The 24044-nt window shown below is 59.3% G+C and overlaps 3 protein-coding genes and 1 long non-coding RNA gene across 5 annotated transcripts in view; 3 read left to right on the forward strand and 1 right to left on the reverse strand.

Annotated features, from left to right (window-relative positions):
• The window catches only part of SCN4A (sodium voltage-gated channel alpha subunit 4), a 42951-nt gene extending 39240 nt beyond the window's left edge, over positions 1-3711 (forward strand). Inside the window, exon 25 of the mRNA XM_089316802.1 lies at positions 429-3711. Within this exon, the coding sequence (XP_089172928.1) occupies positions 429-1660 (1232 nt within the window). The 3' untranslated portion in view covers positions 1661-3711. The remainder of the gene's footprint in view (positions 1-428) is intronic.
• Positions 3712-6970: 3259 nt separating this feature from the next.
• CD79B (CD79b molecule) lies at positions 6971-10065 on the forward strand. Of its 2 annotated transcripts, none has more exons than XM_008271703.5 (6): positions 6971-7114; positions 7795-7845; positions 8711-9022; positions 9135-9253; positions 9474-9515; positions 9600-10065. In XM_008271703.5, the coding sequence occupies exons 1-6, from the start codon at positions 7048-7050 to the stop codon at positions 9696-9698; spliced, it is 690 nt and encodes a 229-aa protein (XP_008269925.1). In that variant the 5' UTR covers positions 6971-7047; the 3' UTR covers positions 9699-10065. The 2 variants fall into 2 exon arrangements, with proteins under 2 accessions (XP_008269925.1, XP_002719525.1); XM_002719479.6 differs by having other exon boundaries at positions 7798-7845.
• A 5780-nt stretch (positions 10066-15845) lies between these two features.
• Positions 15846-22615, reverse strand: LOC149121102 (uncharacterized). Its single transcript, XR_016224238.1, has 3 exons — positions 21208-22615; positions 20530-20704; positions 15846-17759 (listed from the first exon to the last, which is right to left on the reverse strand). It is a non-coding gene; the product is annotated as an uncharacterized LOC149121102 (long non-coding RNA).
• Positions 18511-19953, forward strand: LOC100356068 (somatotropin). The gene is made up of 5 exons (NM_001329075.1): positions 18511-18520; positions 18750-18910; positions 19099-19215; positions 19330-19491; positions 19753-19953. The coding sequence occupies exons 1-5, from the start codon at positions 18511-18513 to the stop codon at positions 19951-19953; spliced, it is 651 nt and encodes a 216-aa protein (NP_001316004.1).
• Positions 22616-24044: the final 1429 nt, after the last annotated feature.

The raw sequence follows: 24044 nt of genomic DNA on the forward strand, positions 1-24044 counted from the left end.
CCGAAGGCACGTGTGGCTGTGACAGGCACGCGTGCTGTTTGTTGAGCACCTCCTATACGCACTGCGCTGCACAGACATCACCTCATGCTTTGTTCATAACATGGCCATGAGCCAGGTCTACTGTCATCGCTCCATTTCACAGCTGCAGAAACTGAGTCACAGACAAGTCAAGGGACATGCCCAGAGCCTCACAGCTGCTTGCTCGCGCTCTCTCTCTCTCCCTCCCCCACCCCCTGCCTCCCTCCGTCCTCGCCTCATCATGGCGTCTGCCAACAGCAGGCCTGTGGAAATGCACCTTACCCCACCCGCAGCCCTGTCAGCACAGGTGCAGCCCCTGCCCCCAGGGCCCCGGAGCGGCCGCCTGATCTGTGAACCCCTGCAGGGCAGAGCACCCCAGGCCCTGACGCAGCCTCCGCTCCTCCCTGCAGGCCTGGCGCTCTCCGACCTGATCCAGAAGTACTTCGTGTCCCCGACCCTGTTCCGCGTGATCCGCCTGGCGCGCATCGGGCGCGTGCTGCGTCTGATCCGCGGGGCCAAGGGCATCCGGACGCTGCTCTTCGCCCTCATGATGTCGCTGCCGGCCCTCTTCAACATCGGCCTCCTGCTCTTCCTGGTCATGTTCATCTACTCCATCTTCGGCATGTCCAACTTCGCCTACGTCAAGAAGGAGTCGGGCATCGACGACATGTTCAACTTCGAGACCTTCGGCAACAGCATCATCTGCCTCTTTGAGATCACCACGTCGGCTGGCTGGGACGGGCTGCTGAACCCCATCCTCAACAGCGGGCCGCCGGACTGCGACCCCACCCTGGAGAACCCGGGCACCAGCGTCAGGGGCGACTGCGGCAACCCCTCCATCGGCATCTGCTTCTTCTGCAGCTACATCATTATCTCCTTCCTCATCGTGGTCAACATGTACATCGCCATCATCCTGGAGAACTTCAACGTGGCCACGGAGGAGAGCAGCGAGCCGCTTGGCGAGGACGACTTCGAGATGTTCTACGAGACGTGGGAGAAGTTTGACCCCGACGCCACCCAGTTCATCGACTACTGCCGCCTCTCCGACTTCGTGGACACGCTACAGGAGCCGCTGCGGATCGCCAAGCCCAACAAGATCAAGCTCATCACGCTGGACCTGCCCATGGTGCCGGGCGACAAGATCCACTGCCTGGACATCCTCTTCGCCCTGACCAAGGAGGTGCTGGGTGACTCTGGGGAGATGGACGCCCTCAAGGAGACCATGGAGGAGAAGTTCATGGCGGCCAACCCGTCCAAGGTCTCCTACGAGCCCATCACCACCACCCTCAAGCGGAAGCACGAGGAGGTGTGTGCCATCAAGATTCAGAGGGCCTACCGCCGGCACCTGCTGCAGCGCTCGGTGAAGCAGGCGTCCTACATGTACCGCCGCGGCCAGAACGGTGGTGGGGATGGGGACGAGGCTCCTGAGAAGGAGGGGCTGATCGCCGACTCCATGAGCAAGATGTACGGCCCAGAGAACCGGGACAGCAGTGCGCACAGCCAGGAGCTGGAGAAGGGCTCCCCCGAGGACGCCGGCCCCGCCGTGGGGCTCCAGCCCGGCAGCCCCCCAGACACTGAGCTCCTCGCCGCCCCCGCTCTGCGGCAGACTGTGCGCCCAGGGGTCAAAGAGTCTCTGGTCTAGTGGGCAGCGTGGAGGTGGCCAAGATGAGCCTTGGCACAGCCCGCAAAGTTCCCGGAAGTGCCTGCATACTGAGCGAAGGGGCGGGGCTTTAGCTCCCTCGTGGGGGACAGGATCTGGCCGCGCTGGGGCTGACAGCCGGGGCCCATGCACCTGCCTTCCCAGGCCGTGGGAAATGAGAACTGTGCTCAGGGGCTCCATGCTGGGCCTGAGGCCCCTGCCTCCGTGATTTCCACCTTGAAGTTGTCTTACCTCCTCGTGGGCCCGGCCAGCCAGCAGAAGGAGGTTAGACCAGCAGACACCTGCCCCTCACCAGGGGAGGGGCCGGCCTACCATGGGGCATTGGCTGCCCTCCTGTCCCCACAGTCTTAAGGGATGCTGGCCTCTCCCCAGGAAGTGGCTCAGGCCCCCCAGCCCCAGCATGGACAGAGACCTCCTCACCACAGGGCGCACAGACACCTGGCCCAGGCTGCTGCCAGCCCTCCCCTCTGCCTCAGGGGCCAGGAATTCCCTGGGAAAGGGAAAGGGCACCGGTTCCAAAGGAGCTCCACACTTCGGCCTGATGTGTTGGGCAGGGGTTGAGATCCTGAACCTCTTCCTGGGCCGTGTCCAGGTCCAGAGAGGGCTCCCCAGCTGGCCCCGAGGGGAAGAGCAGAAGGGAAGATCCACCTGGGAGCACCCTTGTCTAGGGAGCATGGATGCATAGTGCAGGCTGGGTCTGGCAGCTGTGTCGCTGCTTGTGGCCTGAGCAGCCAGGCCTGGGTAGGGTCAGTGAAAAGATCCTCTTCTTTCCTCTTTCCCTTCCTCTCCCCACCCCATTGGCACCACCAGGGTTCCCTGGAGCCCCATCAAGCCCGAGATCCCCACCGCCTGGTCTTCCCCCATGTCTGTCTCTTTCTCCCGCCTCATCCTTTTCCTCTCTCCTCAAATTGACCCTAAAAATGTTACCGCTTAGCTGGTGACACTGGGGCACACAGCAGAGAAGGCGCACCTGGCTCAGGTTCAACCTTCCAACTTCCTGCTGCCTGGAAAGCCAGGTGACACTGCCATTGGCACCACCAGTCTGGGCATGGCCGCACCAGGCTCTGCTGGTTCCCAGAGAACAGAGGCTGGGCCTGGAGGAGAGGGTGAGATACCTGCTCAGGGGTCACTGGAGTTAGTCACTTGTGTGTGTGACTGTGTGTCTGCTTGTAGGCCTGTGGGGATAGCTGTGTGTGTGTGTGCATAAGCCACTGTGTACTACTGCCTGAACACATGCTTGTGTGTCTGGGTATTTTTGTGTCTGTGTGTGTCAGTGTGCCCTGCAGTATCTGAGGGTCTGTGTGTGTGTTCTATGTAGGCCTGTTCACATGAATGTACCTGTGTGTGGGAGAGTGTGTGGATGAGTGTGAACACGTGGCAAGGTTTATACTTTGAGTCTCCTATTGGTCTAAATGCTTCTTCTTTTTCTTGGATCTCATGAATAGTTTAATTAAAACTCAGGAAGCAGCAAAACCTTCAAAACAAGATGAATGTGTGTGCACACATGTGTATGTGTGTTCACACATGCACACACCCGTGGGCCAGTTTTCCTTGTTGTCTGCTGTGCTCTCTGCCTGCTCCCTGTCCTGCCAGGGCTTGCCTCTCCCTCCCTCACTGCCCATGAGCTCCTCCCTTGGCCTTGCTCTTTCATCATCACATGCCCATGGCCTCAACCCTGCTCCCGCCTCGACTCCTAGCTCGTCTCTGGAGATTCTGCCTCTTCCTGCAGAAGATTCATCCAAGAGAGGCTATGCCTCCTGCTGTCCAACACCTGCCCCTCTGTCCTTCCCTCCTGGGCACTGGACTGGCCCAGCCCACAGAGCCTTGGGAAACCTGTTGGACAGGACCTTCTCCATGGACTTTTTGCAGATTGCAGAGGACGTGTAGATGAGGGGGCCCAGCCTCTCCCCAGCCCCTCTCCCACAGACCGACACCCATTCCCACCTCATCCAGGTGGGAACAGGTCCCAAGCCGGGCAGGCCAACAGGCTCCTTTGTACAGTTCTTACAATAAACCGTCCCCGGTGCCTCTGACACGTGTGCCTCTGTGTGTAGATGTGGACAGGGCGAGGGTAGCAAGGGGCAAACGTGGCAAGCAGGCAGTGGAGGCAGGTGGGGCAGGGGAGTGGGACCCCAGCCCTACTCTCTGGCCTAATCTGCTTCCTCCTGCCTGCTCTGAAATCCTCTTAGCTGGAGTCCAAGAGGCCAGGTGGGGCCCCTGTGTTTATGTCCCTTTACCCCGATGCCTGTGATGATCTTGTATCCCTGTTCCCTCCAGAGCCTCTCAGAGGCCCCAAGGTACCTGTGGGGCTCACACGTGCCCCCCCATTCTCAGAGGTGCCATCCCCTCAGGACTGGCCCTGGAGAGCCCCGACGTGGACCTGCGTGTGACGGGGTATCCCACGGAGCACTCTCAGCCCACAGCCCAGCCCGTGAATGGAGGTTTCCTGTCATTGCATGTTCTGCCTCCCTGGGCTGTGCGTGCTCCAAGCTGGTGAGCACTGGAACCTTTCCAGGATCTCTGTCTCCCTCTCCTGGGCCCTGGGGTTGTGTGACACCACAGGGTCCCTCCACTGTCCCTGCAGCTCCTTTCCACCTCACAGTTGTCTGCACACCGGGCGGGGGGCAGGCATCCCCACATGGCTCTCGGGACCCCTGCCGTGGAGCGAGGGACCCGAGCCTCTTCTGGTGGAAGAAAAAAGGCAAAACCCAGGCGAGAGGCAGAGCTACCCTTAAGTGAATATTTCCCAGTTTCTCCATTCCCCAGTTGTCACCGCTGCTCCCCGCCTCATTGGGGGTGCACTGTGCACTGTGCTCCACACTACACGTCAGGCCCAGGTCTGTGTCCGGTGCACATGGCTGTCCTGTCATTGGCACCGTCTGTCTTACACAAAGGTCGGGAGTGGCCGTTGCCATCCTGGGGTGCTCTTGGTCTACAAATACCAGGAGTGGCTAGTGGTCACTGTGGCCATTATGGTTGTCTGGCGCTCTTCCAAATGCTCCCAGGGTGGGGCAGAAGCATCCCTAAGTTGAGACCACCAGTGACGTGGGGCAGCTTCTGCCTGGTATATATTTGGCATGATCAGGATTTGAACCCACACCTGAGAACAGTGTGCCTGGAGGAGGGGTAGAGGCCTAAGCTTCCTGGGGTGGCTGCAGGGGGTCCCTGCCCTCTTTGTGTCCCCAACCTTTGAGCCCCTTGTCCCTCGGCCCGCACCCCCACCTCTTGTTTTGCTGCTGACTTCCTGGAACAGTGGGGGCGGGCGGGCAGGGGGGTGTGCAGCCCTGGGCAGCCGGGGCCAGTGACAGAATGGGCTTGTGAGTCCTTCTGTTCTGAAAAGCAAAGGTCATCGGGAGCCCAGGACAGGGCTGGGTGCTGCTGTCACCCGGCAGGGAACAGTACGGCCCAGCAGTGACAAATAACCGTGCAGGCGGCACCCCCCGACTCCCCCCCCTTCCTGAAAGCAGATCCCCACCCACCCGGCATGAATGGGAACGAAGTCCAAAGGACACATCTGCATCCCTGCCCACGGCTGGCGACGCGGTGGCGTGCGCGCGCATGGAGGATGCCAACTCCACACCCCTCACCTGGGCCCCAGGACTGCTCCCTGAGCAGCCTCCACCACCACCCAGGCAACACACACGTGTGAGTACATGCATGCCACACGTGTGCTCCCTGAGCAGCCTCCACCACCACCCAGGTAACACACACGTGTGAGTACATGCATGTCACACGTGTGCTCCCTGAGCAGCCTCCACCACCACCCAGGTAACACACATGTGTGAGTACACTCATGCCACACCCGCACAACACACATGTGTGAGTACACACATGCCACACGTGTGCTCCCTGAGCAGGCTCTACCACCACCCAGGCAACACACATGTGTGAGTGCACGTGTGCCACACGTGTGCCCAAGCCATCCCCAGTCACCCTCCCAGCGCTGGGGAGACACAAGCCCCCAGGCTAACCAAGGACTCTCTCAGACCAGGGGCCTGGGAAGGTGAAGTCTGGACAGGCCACAGGCTTGTCCCTCCAGCCACCATCACAAGGCCCGGGGCCTGTGGTCCCGAGATGACCTCAGGTGATGTTCCCATTCCCTGGCTGTTTGTTCTGTGACCCGAACATCTGATACCTTGTCAGAAAAATGTTTTTTCATGGGAACATCTGGAAACAAGGCAAGAACAGCTGGGACTGCCCAGAACGAGCTGTGCCTGGGTGAAAACAAGCCCTGGGCCCAGTTTCCAAAGCTCAGGTCCTGGCCTGTGCCCCTAGGACGTGGCTCTCGCTCCATCACACCTGGGTGCAGGACTGGGGCTGGGGGCTCTGGGGGCGTGGGCACGGCCCAGACCCTCTGCTTCCCAGAGGTCCCAGCCCAGGCACGGGCTGAGATGTGGAGGGTGGTGGGGAGGATTCAGCCTCTTCCTGTCGCAGGGCTCAGGGGACGAGACGGCTAGAAGCCGCCATCACAAAGCTCAGAGTGGGCTCAGCTGCGGGGCTGAGGTTCATGGGCCGGCCCTGTGTAGCAGCCCCCCTCCACCCCCCACACGGTGAGGGGCTCCGACAAGCTCCTCACCGCCGGGGCTGCGGTGAGGACAGGCAGGACAGGGAGAGAGAGTGCTGGGAGTTTCAGAGCCGCCCCCCTGTCCAAGACCCCCTGGAGCAGTGGGCAGCACTTCAGAGCCCTCTGAGCCTGTGTGCTAAGTGCTGTCTTTTCTCTACACCTTCTGCACCAAATTCCACCTCCTCGTGCAGCCCCCAGGAAACTCCCCTAGCACGAGGAGCCAGGTCTTCTGCCCGGGGGGCTGCCAACTTGGCCTGCTCAAGAACCTCTGAGGCTGCCTTCCTCCTCAGGGTCAACTATCAATGTGGCAGCTCCCTGGCCTCCTGCACGGTCCTTCCTCTCCCTGCAGGCTGAGCGCTGGGCCAGGGCACCAGGGCCCGAGCTCAGCTCCATTCACAGGCTTGCATGTGCCTAGAAGACTGGTCAGCCGGGCCCTGGCCTTCAAGGGGCTGGCAGGCCTCGGATGAGCGCAGGCAAGATGGGGATGCAGGGAGACGAGTGCAGGCCCCCTCCCCCTCCAAAGACTCAAAGCCCACCCACCTCCGGGGCTTCCACTACGGACCTCAGCTGTGCCGCCCAAACGGGGGCGAGCTTCAGGCATCTAGCAGCCCAGCTGACAAGAGCCCGCCCTCCCCCAGGGTCCCCGGAGAGCTGGTGCCTCCCCTGGGTCCGGATTTGCATGGCAGGAAGGGGCCTGGTGAGGAAGATGTGGGGAGGGGACAGCCTGTAGCTCAGGCAGTTACACGCTCTCCCCAGGAGCCTTGGACGGCCTCACGGGCTTGGGGTCCGGGACAGAGCCGTGACCATGGCCTGGCTGGTGCTGTCTCCCACGGCCAGAAACTGGCTGGTGCTACTGCTGCTGCTGCTTTCAGGTAGAGTCCCCCCCCCCCCCCCCCGGGACAAGGCCTGCTGGCCGGCTGCGTTCTGTGTCACCAGTCTGTGTCACCGTCTGTCGGCGCCCGCTCGGTCTCCTGCTCTCACCAACCTCCTTTTGGGCATCACACTTTCTGCCTCCTGTCTCCCTCTTTGCCTGCCGGGGCCCAGGACCAGGGGTCTCAACCGCGGTGATGGGCTCCGGGTCTGCAGCCTGGAGGGTGTTGGTTGGGTCGAGCGGCGGGGTTAGGGAGCACACCAGGCTTGGCAGCTATGACAGAGGAAAGGGGTGGTGTGGGGCTTGGCCCCAGGACCCTGGGAGCACCGTGTGGGAGGAGGCAGGGAGAGGCTGCTCCAGCCAGAGCCTGGGAGATGCACAGTCCAGAAATGTTCCCCTCCCCGGCAGGAAGACAAAAGAACTGTGACTTCCTTCTTGTCTCATTTTGGCGCCTGCTCAAGGCCACCCGGAGGGTCAAAGGCAGAGAGGTGGCTGGGGCAGGGCTTCGGGTACCCCCACTGGGCTCCTCTCTTCTCAGGATGGGGCAGGGAGGGCTCAGGGGTCCTGAAGCTGCACTTATGGAAGGAGGAAGTGGTGCTGGGAACAAGGAGGGTACAGGGGGCGGGGCAACCACTGCAAGGGGAAGGGCCTGACTTTGCCCCGCCCCTTCCTCCCACCCAGCAGGTGAGCCGGTGGCAGTCAAAGCAAAGGAGCCGAACCCAAATTCCAAAGGTCAGTGACCTCACCCATGCCTTCTGGGGGCAAGTGTGTCTGTGACCAGTGCCGGCCACTGTCCCATCCCCGCCTGGGTCTCCCCACCCAGGACTCTCATCCCCAGGCCTCCACAGGGTCTCTTCTCCCAGGAGGTGCCACCCCCGCCAGCTGTCATCCTTGTTAGACAGGTGTGCTGCAGTCATGGTCTCTGAGGGGCTGGATGAACTCGGGCTCAGAGCAGGGGACCCCAAGGAATTCCATGATGCCTCAGGCCCCAGTCAGTCGAACTGGGGAATGGGATTCAGCCTTGGAATGAGCCCTTCGAGTGAGGGCTCGGGGCCTCAGGGGGCCACCGGAGACTGCTTGGAGGCATTGGGAGGAATCCCAAGCTGAGCAAGGAGCAGGAAGCGGGGCAGATCAGGGCAAGAGGCCCTCCGTGGGTGGCTAAGGATTCGGCCATTGTCCCCTGGGGCAGTGGGGGGGCCCCTGAGGATTTCAGGCCAGGCAGCCAAGGGGAAGCAGAGCCAGAAGTCCCCAGCCAGGTCGCAGGCTGACCCGTGTGGTCGGGCCCTGGGGTGGGGACTGGAGCTCGCTGTTACAACGGGCATGCAAGGAACAGGAAGGTCCCAGGGCCTTGTAAAGGAAACTCCAGCGGGCGGAGGGGCGGAAAGGAAGGGCAGGGAGGGTCCGTGGTTTGGCCTGTGGCCTCTTACGTGGTTCAATTTCCCTGCACCCCCACCTTCCAACTGTCCCCCACCCCAAAAAGCAAGGACAGTGGGGCAGGCTGGACTGGGGTCAGCGCCCCCCCCGCCAAGGATGGAAGCCCCAGGGCGGGGCTGGCAGACACCCAGCGGGAGTCTGAACCTGGCCTTGGTGCCCACAGGAAGCGCTTGTTCCCGGATCTGGCAGCACCCACGCTTCATGGCCCGGAAACGGGGCTCCGTGGTGAAGTTACGGTGCTACTCGAACGACACCAACTCCATGAGCTGGTTCCGGAAACCAAACATGGAAGCGCAGCCGCAGGAGGTACCCAAAGAACCCGACCGAGTCCTGCAGACCCAGAACGGCACCATGGCCACCCTCACCATCCAGGGCATCCAGTTTGAGGACAACGGCATCTACATGTGCCAGCAGCAACGCTCAGGGGCCGCCAAGGATGCCATTTGGGGCTGCAGCACGGAGCTGCGCGTCATGGGTGTGTGTCAGGAGAGGGCCATGCCCGCAGCCAGCTGCGCCGTCCAGGGAGGTGGCCGAGGGGTGGGCTCCCGCGAGACCCCTGAGCCCAGTCTCACGCCCTCTCCCCCCAGGGCTCAGCACCTTGGCCCAGCTGAAGCGGCGGAACACGCTGAAAGACGGCATCATCATGATCCAGACCCTGCTCATCATCCTCTTCATCATTGTGCCCATCTTCCTGCTGCTGGACAAGGTGACCATGGGCAGGGCCAGGCCGGGGGCCGGGGCGGGGCTCCAGGGCAGGCCGGACGTGTGCAGGGTCTCAGTCTCCCCTTGGCCCTGTGGAATGTCAGCCATTCTTGCAGCTGCCCCTCACTCCCACCCTCTGCCTGGGCCGGGCCCTCCCAAGCTTGGCCCAGCAGGAGGTGGGGCTGGAGGCGCTAACACACTGGTCCTCATCTCTCCTCCCCCAGGATGACAGCAAGGCCGGGATGGAGGAAGATCACACCTATGAGGTAAGGCGCAGCTGGGCCCGCGGCCACCGTCTGGGGGTGTGGGCAGGGTCCAGCCCAGGCCTGAGCTCCATTTTCTGTCTCCAGGGTCTCGACATTGACCAGACTGCTACCTACGAGGACATAGTGACTCTGCGGACAGGGGAGGTGAAGTGGTCTGTGGGCGAGCACCCCGGCCAGGAGTGAGGGGCTGCCCACCCCACCACGCCCGGGCACAGCACGAGGGTCTTCCTGGCTGCTGCAGAGGTGCCTGGCTCACGGCCCATCCCCTCCTCCCTGGACCCCTCGCTAGTCTCCGAAGCTGGCCTACCAGAGCCGCCTGCCCCTCCGGCCCCTGGAGTAGGACAGCAGGGCAGTGGTCTGGAGTGGGCAGTGCCACGCAGGAATTCGCCCCACGGTTGGGACAGCAAGACAGAGACTTGCTCAGAACTTGCAAACGGACTCAGAACAGACCAGCTTCCAGCGGAGCCCAGGAAAGGCCACTGAGAACCTCATTCCTCTCTCCCATCCTCCCCAGTCTCGCACGGAATAAATGATGTGTCTTGCGAACCCACACACAGGTGTGTGACGTCTATGGGAGCGGGGCAGACGGAACTGTGTGGCCGTGTCTGTCACCTGAATGTGGCACCCGTGGGCCTGCGGGGATGGGAGGAGGTGACTGCATGCTCACCCTCCGCTTCCCCTTGAAGGCCCAGCTGGGGCCTGTGGCACATCCCGCACTCCCTACTCTGGCTCTGGCTGGGCCTGCGGCAATGGCAGACAAGGGCATTGGCCGCTGGGACCCAAGCAGGGCTGTCCTCAGCCTGTGCTCCTTTAGCCAACAGGCAGCAGGAGGGTCTTGCTCCACAGGGCCCAGTCTCAGCCTGGAGAGTCCTTAAAGATTTTTTTAATGCATTTTATTTGGAGGCTGGTACTGTGCCGCAACAGGCCTCCTCCTGCAGTGCCGGCATCCCATATGGGTGCATGTTTGAGTCCTGGCTGCTCCTCTTCTGATCCAGCTCTCTGCTGTGGCCTGGGAAAGCAGCAGAAGATGGCCCAAGTGCTTGGGTCCCTGCACCTGCATGGAAAACCCGAAAGAAGCCACTGGCTCCTAGATCCTGGCTTCGGATCGGCCCAACTCCAGCCGTTGCAGCCATTTGAGGAGTGAACCAGTGAATGGAAGACCTTTCTCTCTGTTTCTCCCTCCTTCTGTCTCTAACTGTACCTCTGAAATAAATAAATAAATCTTTTAAAGAATTTGTTTTATTTAAAAGGCAATTACAGCGAGAGAGAGAGAGAGAGAGAGAGAGAGAGAGAGAGATACAAAGACAGAGATCTTTCTTCCACTGGCTCACTCCAAAAGGCCACAAAAACTAAGGCTGGACCAGGTCAAAGCCAGGAAACAGGAACCCCCTGAGTCTGCCACGTGGTGCAGGGCCCCAAGGACTTGGGTCATCTTCTTCTGCTTTCCCAGGCACATTAGCAGGGAGCTGTGTCGTAAGTGGAGCAGCTGGGACTTGAATTGGCACTCATATGGGATGCCAGCATTGCGGGCAGCGGCTCAACCTGCTGTAGCACAACAGCTTCCGCCTGGAGGAACCTGTCCTACCCCACCTCTCCCAATCCCACTGTCCTCCAAGACCCTCCACCTACAGGAAGCCCTCCTAAAATACCTAGTCCTGGCCCAAGCCCTGCACAGACCATTCTGTGCAGCCATGGGTCGGCTGCTATGGGTGCCCTCATGCCGACCTTGGTTCTCTGGTTGCACTAGAAGCGCCCATGAGGGTAAGGGTGTCCTCTGCCTCACAACACCCCTCCATCACATCCCACACCTCTGTCCAGGCCTGGGACCTGTGTGTGCACAGGCACGCGATGAGTGCATGTGTGTGTGCTTTTTTTTTTTTTTTTTTTGACAGGCAGAGTGGACAGTGAGAGAGAGAGACAGAGAGAGGTCTTCCTTTTCCGTTGGTTCACCCTCCAATGGCCGCTGCTGCCGGAGCACCACGCTGATCCAAAGCCAGGAGCCAGGTGCTTTTCCTGGTTTCCCATTTGGGTGCAGGGCCCAAGCACTTGGGCCATCCTCCACTGCACTCCGGGGCCACAGCAGAGAGCTGGCCTGGAAGAGGGGCAACCGGGACTAGAACCCAGTGTGCTGGCCGCGCAGGCAGAGGATTAGCCTAGTGAGCCGCGGCGCCGGCCAGTGTGCGTGTGTTCTAAGCTTGATGCAGAACCATCAAGCGAGATTGCCAAGGTGGGCTTTATGTGATGAAGTTCAGGGGTCCTTAGCTAGGTAACCCCTTTAGGCTTCCCTACTGTGGCATCAGAGGCTCCCAGGATGCTCACAAAATCATCCTTAGGGCCCTGCAAAATAGCGCAGGAACGCAGCGGCTGCAGGAGTGCCCGTGAGTGGCTCAGGTGGAGAGCAATAGGCCTGCAGGGCCGAGCCCTCGGGATCCAGGCCCTGCTCCACCTCTCCGCCGTTCACGCTCTGGATTCAGGCAGGGAAGCCCTGCCCCCCAGCAGCTGCCCATTTAACTGGCACCAGGACAGCGCTGGGCACTGGGGAGAGGCCCACTGGGGTGCACAGCTCACCCTGGTTTCCCGCTGGGGTGCGCAGGTGAGGCCTGGGGTTTCAGGTCAGTCTCTCCAGGCCTCCACTGCCCGCTGCTGGGCGGAGGGAGGCCGGGCCTTGCTCCCTCCTTGGCCTCGGAGCTGCCAGAGGGAACCGGCTTGTTTTGGCCTCTGCCTCCACTGAGCTGGAGCCCTGGCTTTCCTGCTGCTTTGCATAGCGGCGCTAATTCTGTCTCCCAACCTCCACCAGGGCCCCGGGCAGCCGGCTGGGTGGGGAGTCTTCACTTCTGCAAGCGGGGTCTCCCCGAGCGTGGGCCCCCCGGGTGTGGGAGGCACGGCTAGTTAACACCTCTGAACTGAGTGTCTTGCAGACTTGAACGTGGGGTCCACAGAGAGGCCTTGGAGCGCCCAGCCCCCAGTCCTGTCCCCTCCACCACACACCCCCAAAGGGAGCTTGCCCTCAGGGACTGTGATGGAGAGGCGCTCCCTGGCCTGTGGTCCCACTTTCAGAGCTTACACTCTGGGATGTGTATGGGTCCTTGGTCCCAGAACGGGCTTGGGCAGCTGGGTGTGATAGCGGGGTGTGTGTGTGTGTGTGTGTGTGTGTGTGTGTGTGGCGGCAGGGGTGGGGGGCACAGGGAGATGAATTTCTCAGACCTCAGTTGCTATATCTGTCAAATGGGAATCATGAAACCTGTCTGAGGGAAAGGAGTTGAACCAGATGCTGTTTGGAAAAAAAAAAAAAATGTACCGACGACAAAATCGAATCTGCTTTCTTCTGCTATACAGTTGAGTGCATTTTAGCACCTGTGGGGACGCACACGCCACCATCAGAATCCACAACACAGCCCAGATGCTTCCACTGGGCCCAATAAACATACACCTGGCCCTCCTACGTGCCGGCCAGGTTTTCGCCGGCACCTCCCTGTTCAGTTAGACTTATCCCTGTTTACAAACAGGGAAATCAGGACCTGGAAAAAGTTCCGGAAGTGACCGCGCGTCACCCACAGCCCTGCTGACTGCAGCCCCTGTGTTCTTTCCACTGCAGCACAGCTGGCTCCCCTGGGGGACTTAGTGGCAATGAGGCCTGAGTGCAAAGGAAGGGGAGACGGGCCTGAGCCTGGGACGCCCGGCCGGCCGCCCGGAGCTGCCACCTGCGAGCGCGCGTGTTTTGGAGAGATTTGCTCTTCCCATAGTTCACAGGGTCTGAAGCTCTCAAGGCCCCGCCCTCGCCAGCAGGGCCACGCTGGGCCTCCCAGCGGCCTGGAGAAGGTGTCCCTGGGACGGCTTACAGCAGCCGGTTCTGGAGCCTTCCTCCCAGTGCACCCCACCCCCAGAAGGCAGCTCCCAGGCCCTTGGTGGCCACATGCCCCGCTGCCCACTGGGGGAATCCAGCCACGTCCCCAGGGACCCTGGGGTAAGCACAGGCTGGTTCCTCCTCCACTCTAGCTTGACTTCCGGCCCTCTCCCTGCAGGTGCTACTGGGGCTGGGGTGAGCGGACCTGGGGGTTTGGGTGTTTTTCCAGCAGAAAGAGAGGTAACAGAAAACAAAACAAACGGTGAGAAGCCTCTGCTGTTTGGGTGGCAAGTGCAGCAGTGGTCACCGGCTAGCAGGTGTCTGGCCTGCCTAGGTCTCAGGGGCAGGCCTCCAAGGCCCCACCTGGAGCGCAGGGGCTGGGCTCCCTGGAGTCTGAATCCCGTCTTTCGTCCATTCAGGAACCGGGGTCAGAATCCATATGTGAGATTCCTGGGGGTGTCTCAGGTATCCACACTGCTGCCCCTGGGACGGCCCCCTGGGGTCCTGCCGTTGACTCAGTTACAAACCACAACAAGCCGCCCATTTGGGACACCCAGCTGCTCGCGCCAACCCCAAAGCCCGTGCTTGTTGGTGACCGCAAAGAACAAAATCGAACGCGCGTTAAAGCCCCAGTTCAATCAGAGTGTGCTTGGTTAACGTATATTTAGAAGGCTCCTAATTCAATGGGAGGGGAAGGTGAGGCCTCTCTCTTCTTAAAAAAGTCCCATTTATTATTATTATTTTTTAATTTATTTGGAACACAGAGACAGACAGACTGGAAGAGAGATCTTCCATTCTCTGGTTTATTCTTCGGATGCCCACATCAGCCAGGAAGCCTGGAATTCAATCCAGGTCTCTCACATGGGCAATGGGGACCCAAGATCTTGAGCCACCATCTGCCAGCACATTAGTAGGAAGCTAGACCTGGAAACAGAATCGGAACTCGAACCCCGGGCACTCCAGTGTGGGCAGTACGGCAGACACCTGCCCCAGAGCTAGCCGTCTGTTTGTCTGTTTAGAGCGTTCGTGCAAACCTGGAGTCAGCACACGGCCTTGTTCACATTTTCCTTGAACTGCCTTCCTGTGCATCTTGTCAGACATTCAAGCTCCTGCCCTTGGTATTTTAAAATAACTTTCCCCGTGAGCGGATGTTGAGATACCACAAGCCCCACCTTGCCGATCGCAGCCAGGTGGGCGTTTGAGTTCTCTTCTCGGCGTTGACCTCCCGTCCATGCAGGTGCTGGCTGAATTCCTGGGCCCGGGTCTGCGCCAGCTGCCCTGGCCTTCCACTCCCTTCTTGCCTCCTTATGTAGCTATATCCTTCATGGCAGTGATCCCTGTGGCAAATTTCTGCCTACATAGGTATTTGCTGCTGCCTCTCGCTGCCTCTCTCTCTCCCTCTCTCTCTGTCTCTCTCTCTCTCTCTCTCTCGCCAGTGGACTGGGCACTCTGGAAGAGAAAAGCCCGTGCCTTTTGTCCGCCTGGGTCTGCCCATCTGCCTGGCGTGTGGCGCCTGTAGTGACCTCTCCTTGAGCCCCTTAATTGTGGTTGAGCGAATGAATGAAAAGACAAAAGGTGGGAATCAGAGTCTGGTGGGAGGCATGAGATGTCCACACATAATCAAAGGACAAGGGAAAAGCAGATGACGTCATTGCCTGCTGAAGTCCAGAAAAGCACCCCAGACTTCCTACATTGGCATTGAGTACCTTAGTACCTACACCTTGGTACTTGGTGTTTGGTTTTTTGTTTTTTTTTTTTTTTTTTTTTTTTTTTTTTTTTTTTTTTTTTTTTTTTCAATGGGACTGTCTTGCTGGGGAGTGGAAATGCCTCAGCCTTCCCAGTTACATAGTTTGCTATGTACTACTAGATTGTTCAGAGGCCATCAACCTGTGCAGGCAACACCCCCCATTGATAGACAGGAGTGCCCGCCTCCATCCTTCCCCGCCTTTCAAAGCCCCTCCTCCATGCTCAAGCCCCCGGCTGCCTCATGTGGCAAAGTCAAGGACCCGGCAAGATACAGGAAGTGAAAGCGCGATGTACACTGAAACGTGCGATACAAATGGGACACGCTTCGCTGGATCAGGCCATCGGGTTGTTTTTTTCTACCTCTTTTCTTAGCGTCTGTGGACTCCTCACTCTGGGGTTGAAGTTCCTCGTGTCCGGCTCCAACCACCTCCCTTGCACATCGGCGGCGTGGAGATTCCCGCCCTGCACCCGTGAAAGTTGCGTCCACGCTAGGCAGTGCCACCATCTTTCTTAGACCTTGGTGTGTTGGGAAGTTCAGGAGCCTTGGGGAGCCGTCGCTTAGCAACTGTGGACCAGTGGAAGCTGCTGTATCTCTCTGAGCCTCCAGTGTCCCGAGCCGTGACTCGCACCCCTGTTGTTCTACAGCGTCTGGGGCCAACTCCCCCAACTCCCATGGAAAAGCCCCCGGGAATCCCCACATATTAGTCTGAAGACCTTGACCCCCTGGGCTGAGTGAGCGACCTGGTGCTAAGGCTCAGGTGAAGAGTGTTGGAAGCCAGGAGCAGGCAGAGCAGATCTGGGGTTCAAGGGCAGCCTCTGACGTCAAGGAAGAAAGGGCAGAGCTAGAGGAGGGACGCGTGGGCCCCACATCGCCGGGGGAGCGGTGGAGACATCACCTACCCCCGGTCTCTGGGGCTCCAGAAAATGCCCCAGCCCCCAGCGCCTCAGACTTGAACTTCAGAAGCACTCTTAAGGCTGCAAGGGGCCACTTTAGGATCCAGGGCTGATCTGAGCCCTTGCACAATGGGCACAGAGAAGCCTGGTGATGGTCGGGGCTGGGGATATGAAGGGATCCCACGCCCTGAGAGAACTTTAAGCAGGCCGAGTTTTCTTAAAACGAACAAAACCAACACCAGCTGGCGGGACATTTGTCCCAAGCCTTCCGAGGCTGCCATCCGAGGTGCTGAGCACAGCATCTCCCCACCAGCCACGTCTGGGCCTGCCCCAAGAGCGGGTGACCCCTGTGCTAGCGGGGCCATCCCAAGTCCAATGCCATACCGTATGTTTGTGGGCGATGAGCTGTAGATGCTATCTCCACCTCCAAAGGCCCTGAAAAGGCCCAGGGGCTGAAGGGGACCCCCAACTCTTGCTCTGGACCCCACGGTTGCCATGGTAACCTTCTGTGCAAGTGTGTCCCCAGGGGTCCCCAGGGTCTTCTCCATTCTGAGGTGGTGACAGAAGACCCTCCCTCCCACTCGTCTGCTGTCTGGTGTGGTGGGGTGCCTGGGACACCTCCCTTGTGCCCACCTTGCGAGACTCACTCGTGGCCCCCAACAAGGGCTCCCGCTGACCCAGCGCTGGCTAAGAGCCTCTGTCAGGGGGGCGCCATGTCCGTGGCCCAGCCCCCCCACCCCACCTTGGCTCTTTCTCCGTGCTGGAGCTGGACACAGGCAAGCAGAGTGTGTCCTCATCTTCCCCGCAGTCCGTGGACCTGGGGACACCCCTCTGGGAGCCTCTCCCAGGCCAGCCTGGGGCACAGCCCGCACGGTGCCCGTGCCTGCCCGGCAAGCCACGGCAGGGGCGGGGGTACAAAGGGGCTCTATCTTCGGGTGCTGAAGGGCTGGCGGGGAGGCCCCAGCACTCCCACTCCGGACCCCGGTGGCATGAGCGTGCAGTGTCGGCTGCCAGCCTTTGAGAGCCACCTCTAGAAAGGTTTGCTTGTTTGTTTGTCTTTCCCACAGGGTCAAGTGCTGAATGTGCTTCGACTCAGGGTGGGAGGAGAAACGTGGGGAAGTGTGTTCTCTCCTGCTCTCATCCCTGGGGGCATTTGACGCCAGGCACCAGGAGGCTGGAAGCCACCGGCCTGGCCTTCTCGGGTGTTGTCTTGCGCAGCTCTGAGGCTTCCAGCACACACCCAGGCCACTGGGAACTGAGGGAGAACAATTTCCCCATTCAGGGAGGGCAAAGCAAGGGGCCCTTTTATGATGGCCAGGGTCTCTGCATCAGGGGACTCAGAAGCTAAAGGCCCTGAGTCCACAGGGCTGGTGGAACGCAGGCGAGCAAGGCTGTGGAGATCGGCGCCCTTGGCTGAGCAGGCTGAGGACAGACTCCCCGAGCCTCAGTCTGCCCCTCTGCAAAATGGGACGATACCTCCTTCAAAAGATGACGGTGAGGGTCTCGTGAGAGAAGGCAGAGGCATGCTCTTTGCACTTGATGAGCTCTTTGCAGGTATGGAAAGGGGGAGACGAGACGGGAGAGGAGGAGGCTGTGTGACCGGATGGGGCTTCTCTCGGTGCTGTGCTGAGTCCGCACGTTGGGGCGGAAAGAACCCCCAGGGCTCTTTCGACTCAGATTCTCTGAGGTTTCAGGGCTGAGGGAGGAAGCACTTGTGGTCCGTGTCTGTCCCTGGGGTTCCTGCTTCTTGGTGTGCTGCTCTGTGGCAAGTCCAAGGAGAGGGGCAGCATCTCAGGTTCAGGTCCTTTGCCCCCCCACACCTTGGGGAGCCCCTCCACTGGGGAAGGGGAAAGGCAACGTGTGGGGCTGGTGTCCCCTAGTGGGCATCGCAGGCACTGCACCCAACTGCCTCGACGCAGTGGAGGAAGCAAGGCGGGACTCCCCCCTCCCCGGATCTATTGGCTCTCCGTGGTCCCCTTTCCCCCACACATAGGTTCTCTCTGGGGGGCGTGGGGAGGACAGGGAGAGGGAGAGTGGGAAGGGGCCGCACAGCTCTCTCGGAGCAGCCATCCTGACATTGCCCTCCTCGCCCTAGGGGCCAACCCCCCAAGGGCATCCTGCCAGAGCCCAGATCACACCTGGACACAGGCCGTGCTCTTCTACCCCACTCCTCCAAGAGAGGTCGGCCCGGGGTGGGGGGGGGATCTTTAGCTGGGAGACCCTGCATGCCACCTCACGAGACTGGTGACGGCGGCGGCGAGGGGAACATGACGGGGGTGGGGGCGCGGCCCCCGGCGAGGAGCAGGCACAGGATGAGTGGGAGGAGCTCCTAAATTATCCATCAGTACAGGCCGTCAGGGCCCCTGCATAAATGTATAGTGGGATGGGGTTGGGGGTGGGGGGGCGGGAAGGGACCAGGGTATAAAAAGGGCCTGCGAGGGACCAACTCCAGGCTCCCAGGGCACAGCTCCCCAAAGCGCGCAGGGTCCGTGGACAGCTCCCCAAGCTGTGATGGCTGCAGGTAAGTGCCCTCAAATCCCTTTGGGCATAGTAAGGAGACAGGGGGCCCTGCAGATCGGAGGGGGCTTCTGAATGGGAGCGTAACCACCCCAGCCCAATGTTTAGCCCATCTAGAATGTCCTCGGTCCCTGGCAGGGCTAGGGGCGGGCTGGGGACTAGCCTAGGGGCAGGGCAAGAGCTGATCGCCTGCTCCCAGGCCCTGCCCTGACCTCCTATCTCTCTCCCTCTAGGCTCTTGGACCGCAGGCCTCCTGGCTTTCGCCCTGCTCTGCCTGCCCTGGCCTCAGGAGGCCAGCGCCTTCCCAGCCATGCCCTTGTCCAGCCTGTTTGCCAACGCCGTGCTCCGCGCCCAGCACCTGCACCAGCTGGCTGCTGACACCTACAAAGAGTTTGTGAGTTCCCAGGAAGGGGTGCTGGGCGGCGGGCAGTCCCTGGGGAATCTGCGGCGCTCAGGGCTGTGAAGATGCTGTCGGATGAGCATAGACTGGGGGTGGGGTAGGGGTCGGCGAGGGACTGTTCTGATCAGCAGCCATGAGGGCCGGACCCAGGCTTGCACGTCAACGGACGGCCCTTCCCGCAGGAGCGCGCCTACATCCCGGAGGGGCAGCGCTACTCCATCCAGAACGCCCAGGCTGCCTTCTGCTTCTCAGAGACCATCCCGGCCCCCACGGGCAAAGACGAGGCCCAGCAGAGATCGGTGAGCGGCGGGGCGGGCGGAGGGGCAGGGCCCCCTCTGGAGGCCGTGTGCCCAGTGGTGGGTCTGTGGGCTGGGCTGGTGCCTGCACACACCCCCTGCCCGGCCTCCCCGCAGGACATGGAGCTGCTCCGCTTCTCGCTGCTGCTCATCCAGTCCTGGCTGGGGCCCGTGCAGTTCCTCAGCAGGGCCTTCACCAACACCCTGGTGTTTGGCACCTCGGACCGCGTCTACGAGAAGTTGAAGGACCTGGAGGAAGGCATCCAAGCCCTGATGCGGGTGAGCCTGGCGCTGGGCGGCCCCACCGCAGGGCCACTCCCACCCGGGCCCGGAGCCCGCCCCCGTGGGTGGGGGGGATAAAGTCCTGTCTCCTAGCAGCCAGGCCTTGGCTGGGGAGAACGCATCCTTTTCCTCAGTTTCCCTTTTGCACCTCCCTGGGCTGTCTCTAAGCCCCGGAGTGGGGGAGGGAGGAAACCGGACAGAAGGGGAAAACAGCTTCCAAGGCCTCTCTCCTCCTCCTCCTCTTCCTGCGCTTTGCAGGAGCTGGAAGACGGCAGCCCCCGGGTTGGGCAGCTCCTCAAGCAAACCTACGACAAGTTTGACACAAACCTGCGCGGCGACGACGCACTGCTCAAGAACTACGGGCTGCTGTCCTGCTTCAAGAAGGACCTGCACAAGGCTGAGACCTACCTGCGGGTGATGAAGTGTCGCCGCTTCGTGGAGAGCAGCTGCGTCTTCTAGGGGCACCCCTCCCTGCCTCGCCAGCACCTCCCCCTAGCCTGGAAAGTGCTGCCCCGGGGCCCACTGGCCTCGTCCTAATAAAATTCAGTTGCATCAGGTTGTCTCACTAGGTGTCTTTCTACTATGGGACGGAAGGGGGCAGTATGGGGCAGAAGGGCCCGATGCTGGGGGGATTATGGGAAACCAGGCGGCTGAACTTAACTTCCCCCACTCCTCCAGGGCTAGAAGGGAACTGGCTTGTCGTTCTTAGTCTCACACACTAAGTCCACGCCCCCAGGTCGGGGTCCCGCCTTGCAAGGGAGTCACAGGTCGGCAAGGGCCAGGTGGACCCGATCAAGCCCGCGAGAATAAGACAGAACCAGAAAGCAGGATTGAGCGCAGAAGTGAGTTGAGAAAACAAAGTGCGAAATCAGCATTATAGCTTTCGAACAGACACTTCAGATGAGAGCCCCTCGGACCGAACCACTCGCGGGAACTGAGAACAGTGCAAAGACGGCTTCCCGGAACCCGTGTGTTTGGGTCTGACCTGGAGCAAGGGAGGGAGACGAGAGATTCTAAAGGAGGGGCTGCACCTACCGTGCCAACAGGTGTCGGCACGAGGGCCGGTGTGCGGGCCTGAACTGAAGCTGGCTCCCAGCTGCTTGCCACGGATACAGCTCGGAGCTGGCGGCACCAGCCGGGGTGGGCCGACCTCCTGATTCTCCAAGACGGCCAGGACATCCAAGCTTTAGGTGAACCCCGATTCTAAACACTGGCAAGAATTCATATTGAAAACTCTTGAAGGGCAAAAAAAATCAACCCACACGCAACCAAATATCTTCGGGTTGTCAGTGAACAATCTTACTCTAAGAGCAGTGGGTTGGTGTTATGAGGTGTGAGGGGAAGAACCAGAAAAGCTCACAGATGGCACACGATCTGTGCTCATGAACAAATGCCTTGACCACCCTGAGGCACTAAGGTATTGCTTTAGGGGCCTCGGTGAGAGGAAGGGTTCCTGAAGGGACTGGCCTACGGCAGCACTCACAAAACTGTAGTTGGTTTTGCCTGAAATTTTGGGGCGTGTGATGGTTTGGGTAGGCTTGGGTGTTCCCCAAAGCCCATGTACTTGTAAGGCTGGTCCCCCAAAGCCTTATGCTAATGCATTAGTGTTCTGGGAGGAGGGATTAAGAGGGGAGACTTGATCATGGCGTCTGGGAGGGGGCCCAGTGGGAGGTCTTCAGGTCATGGGGCATGCTCGTGGAAGGTAGATCTCACGTGTGGAGGCCGCCCTGGCGTCTCTCCACTTCCCGGCTCGTGTGGACGTCACCCCGCACGCGTTCAGCTGTTACTGCCTTCCTCAGACTCCACGCCAATGGGGCTGCTGAACTCGGACTGCGACCCTCCAAAAATGAGTGGAAAACAACCTGCTTCCTTCCTAAGTAGCTTCTCTCAGCTGTTAGTGAATTAATGAGAAACCTGCTCATGTTTTCAAGGAAACGCAAGCCAATGCTAAACCCTTAGCATACAATCACACTGCCTTGTCCTAATGGTGTCTCAGCTGTTTCTTGTTTGCAAATGAACTTGAATCAGAGGTGGTTAATGCTTTCTAGTTAAGTTTTTAATCTCCCAAGCACCTTGGCTAACTGACTAGTGACCTATGAGCCTACACTTACCTGCTCAAAGCAACTATTATCCAAATATGATTTTATGCAGGTCAATAATTCTGTTACAATGCGAACAGTCAGCTCACCAACTTCGAAAAACTCAGACTTAGGGGCTGTAATAATTTTCTTTCAAACAGTATCCACTGTCATTTTAGAATATTTTGCATTGCGTAACATGCGTCCTTGGAGGGTGGTTGAAAATCAGGATATGAGAACTCCAAGCTTGGTTTCTTAGCTCAGAAACTCTCCCTCTGGCTCAGATCATTTGTTTATTGTTTGGCTTGAAAGCTGTGGCGTTTGCGAGTATGAAGGCTTTGTAGGGCAACCTGATTCTTTTAGGTGAGGTGTCTCCCTCTGCTGTAGCCACGAGAGAAGTTCTGACTCCAATCTGTGTGGCTCCGGAACCACGGGACTCTGTCACAAGGCCACCCATTCTGTAAACTACTCAAGTTTCAGAAAGGTATTTCTTACATTAAATTGGAATCAGTATCCTATAACATCCCTCTTTTGGCTTTAGAATAATTTAGAAATTGCATGGCCTTTGGAAGTGGGTGTAATGAGCACAAATATAATTATGTCTTGGCTTGAGTGTTTTAAAGGAAATGCAAGCCATTGAAATAAGTGTGTGTTGAGTGAATGTGGCCGGGGAGTTACAACGTCCAGGGCCTACAGAGGGGTGTTTTAACTACACGTGTGTCTTGACTTACGATGGAGTCATGCTCGATAAGCACATGAAGTCGGAAGTGACATCAGCTGAAAATGCGTTTCATGCACCTAAGCTTCAAGACACCCCGGCTTCCCCGCACGGCGCCCTGTGGAATGTCCTTGTTTCCCCCAGCGACTGCGGGGGGCTGGGGGCTGCGTCTGCTGCTGCTGCTGCTGCCCAGCATCGTGAGAGAGGATCGGACCTCAGAGCACTAGCCTGGGAAAAGGTCCAAATTCAAAATTCAAAGCACGGTTTCTGTTGAAATGGATTCCATTTTTGCGCAGTCGTGAAGCTGAGAACTCAATTGGTAGCAAGGGGATTCTGCCGTGGGGTTGTCATAACAGCACTGGACAGCAGAGGGAGCCACACTCAGGACCAGGATGGAGTTCCTGGCTCTGGGCTTCCACCTGGCCCAGACCCGGCTATTGGAGCCACTTGGGGAGTGAACCAACAGATGGCAGATTTTTCTGTCACTCTCTCCCTCTCCCTTTTTCTGTTGCTCTTTCAAATAAATCTTTTAAAAAAATGGCCGGCGCCGCGGCTCACTAGGCTAATCCTCCGCCTAGCGGCGCCGGCACACCGGGTTCTAGTCCCGGTCGGGGCACCGGATTCTGTCCCGGTTGCCCCTCTTCCAGGCCAGCCCTCTGCTGTGGCCCGGGAGTGCAGTGGAGGATGGCCCAGGTGCTTGGGCCCTGCACCCCATGGGAGACCAGGAAAAGCACCTGGATCCTGGCTCCTGCCATCGGATCAGCGCGGTGGGCCGGTCGCATCGTGCTGGCCGCGGCAGCCATTGGAGGGTGAACCAATGGCAAAGGAAGACCTTTCTCTCTGTCTCTCTCTCTCTCACTGTCCACTCTGCCTGTCAAAAAAAAAAAAAATCTTCAGTAAACACTGGTCTTCCAACAGTTCTACCTTTCAGATCTTCAATTTGGCAGTGTGGATGGCAACCTCCTCTGCAAATTAGAAACACCAAGAGTGTTTTCTAAACAACTCCCATTAGCCTCCACTCCCTGAGATTCTGCTGTGATTGCTGGGATGGGTCCAGGCAAGAGCAGTTTAATTTAAAGTTGTGCAGGTGATTTCCAACTTGCAAACTAGGTTCAGAACCACTATGTGTGTGTGTGTGTTTTACAGGCAGAGTGGACAGTGAGAGAAAGGTCTTCCTTTTTGTGCTTGGTTCACCCTCCAATGGCCGCCGCGGCCGGCGCACCGTGCTGATCCGATGGCAGGAGCCAGGTGCTTATCCTGTTCTCCCATGGGGTGCAGGGCCCAAGCACTTGGGCCATCCTCCACTGCACTCCCTGGCCACAACAGAGAGCTGGCCTGGAAGAGGGGCAACCGGGACAGAATCCGGCGCCCCGACCGGGACTAGAACCCCGTGTGCTGGCACCGCTAGGTGGAGGATTAGCCTAGTGAGCCGCGGCGCCGGCCCAGAACCACTATGTTAAGGACCACAAAATGAGATACAGGTCCCCACAGCTGCTTGTGTTGTGTTGGTGAAAAAAAAAAAAAAAAGGCAAAAGAGGGCTGGCACTATGGTGTAGTGGGCTAAGCCTCTGCCTGTGGCACTGGCATCCCATGTGGGCACCAGTTCATGTCCCTGCTGTTCCTCTTCTGATCCAACTCTCTGCTATGGCCTGGGAAAGCAGTAGAAGATGGCCCAAGTCCTTGGGTCCCTGCACCCATGTGGGAAGAAGTCCCTGACTCTGGATTGGCGCAGCTCCGGCCATTGTGGCCATCTG

This window comes from Oryctolagus cuniculus, chromosome 17 (genome assembly GCF_051225735.1).
Source record: "Oryctolagus cuniculus isolate XC-2025 breed Fujian yellow rabbit chromosome 17, ASM5122573v1, whole genome shotgun sequence".
NCBI classification, from domain to species: Eukaryota; Metazoa; Chordata; class Mammalia; order Lagomorpha; family Leporidae; genus Oryctolagus; species Oryctolagus cuniculus.

Bases quoted from the DNA above. Each gene is read 5' to 3' on its own strand.
- CD79B (XM_008271703.5), top strand. From the start codon at position 7,048: ATGGCCTGGCTGGTGCTGTCTCCCACGGCCAGAAACTGGCTGGTGCTA. The intron at 7,846-8,710 runs GTCAGTGACCTC...TGGTGCCCACAG, and splicing joins GCCGAACCCAAATTCCAAAG to GAAGCGCTTGTTCCCGGATC. The intron at 9,254-9,473 runs GTGACCATGGGC...CTCCTCCCCCAG, and splicing joins TCTTCCTGCTGCTGGACAAG to GATGACAGCAAGGCCGGGAT.
- LOC100356068 (NM_001329075.1), top strand. The intron at 18,911-19,098 runs GTGAGTTCCCAG...CCCTTCCCGCAG, and splicing joins CTGACACCTACAAAGAGTTT to GAGCGCGCCTACATCCCGGA. The intron at 19,492-19,752 runs GTGAGCCTGGCG...TGCGCTTTGCAG, and splicing joins GCATCCAAGCCCTGATGCGG to GAGCTGGAAGACGGCAGCCC.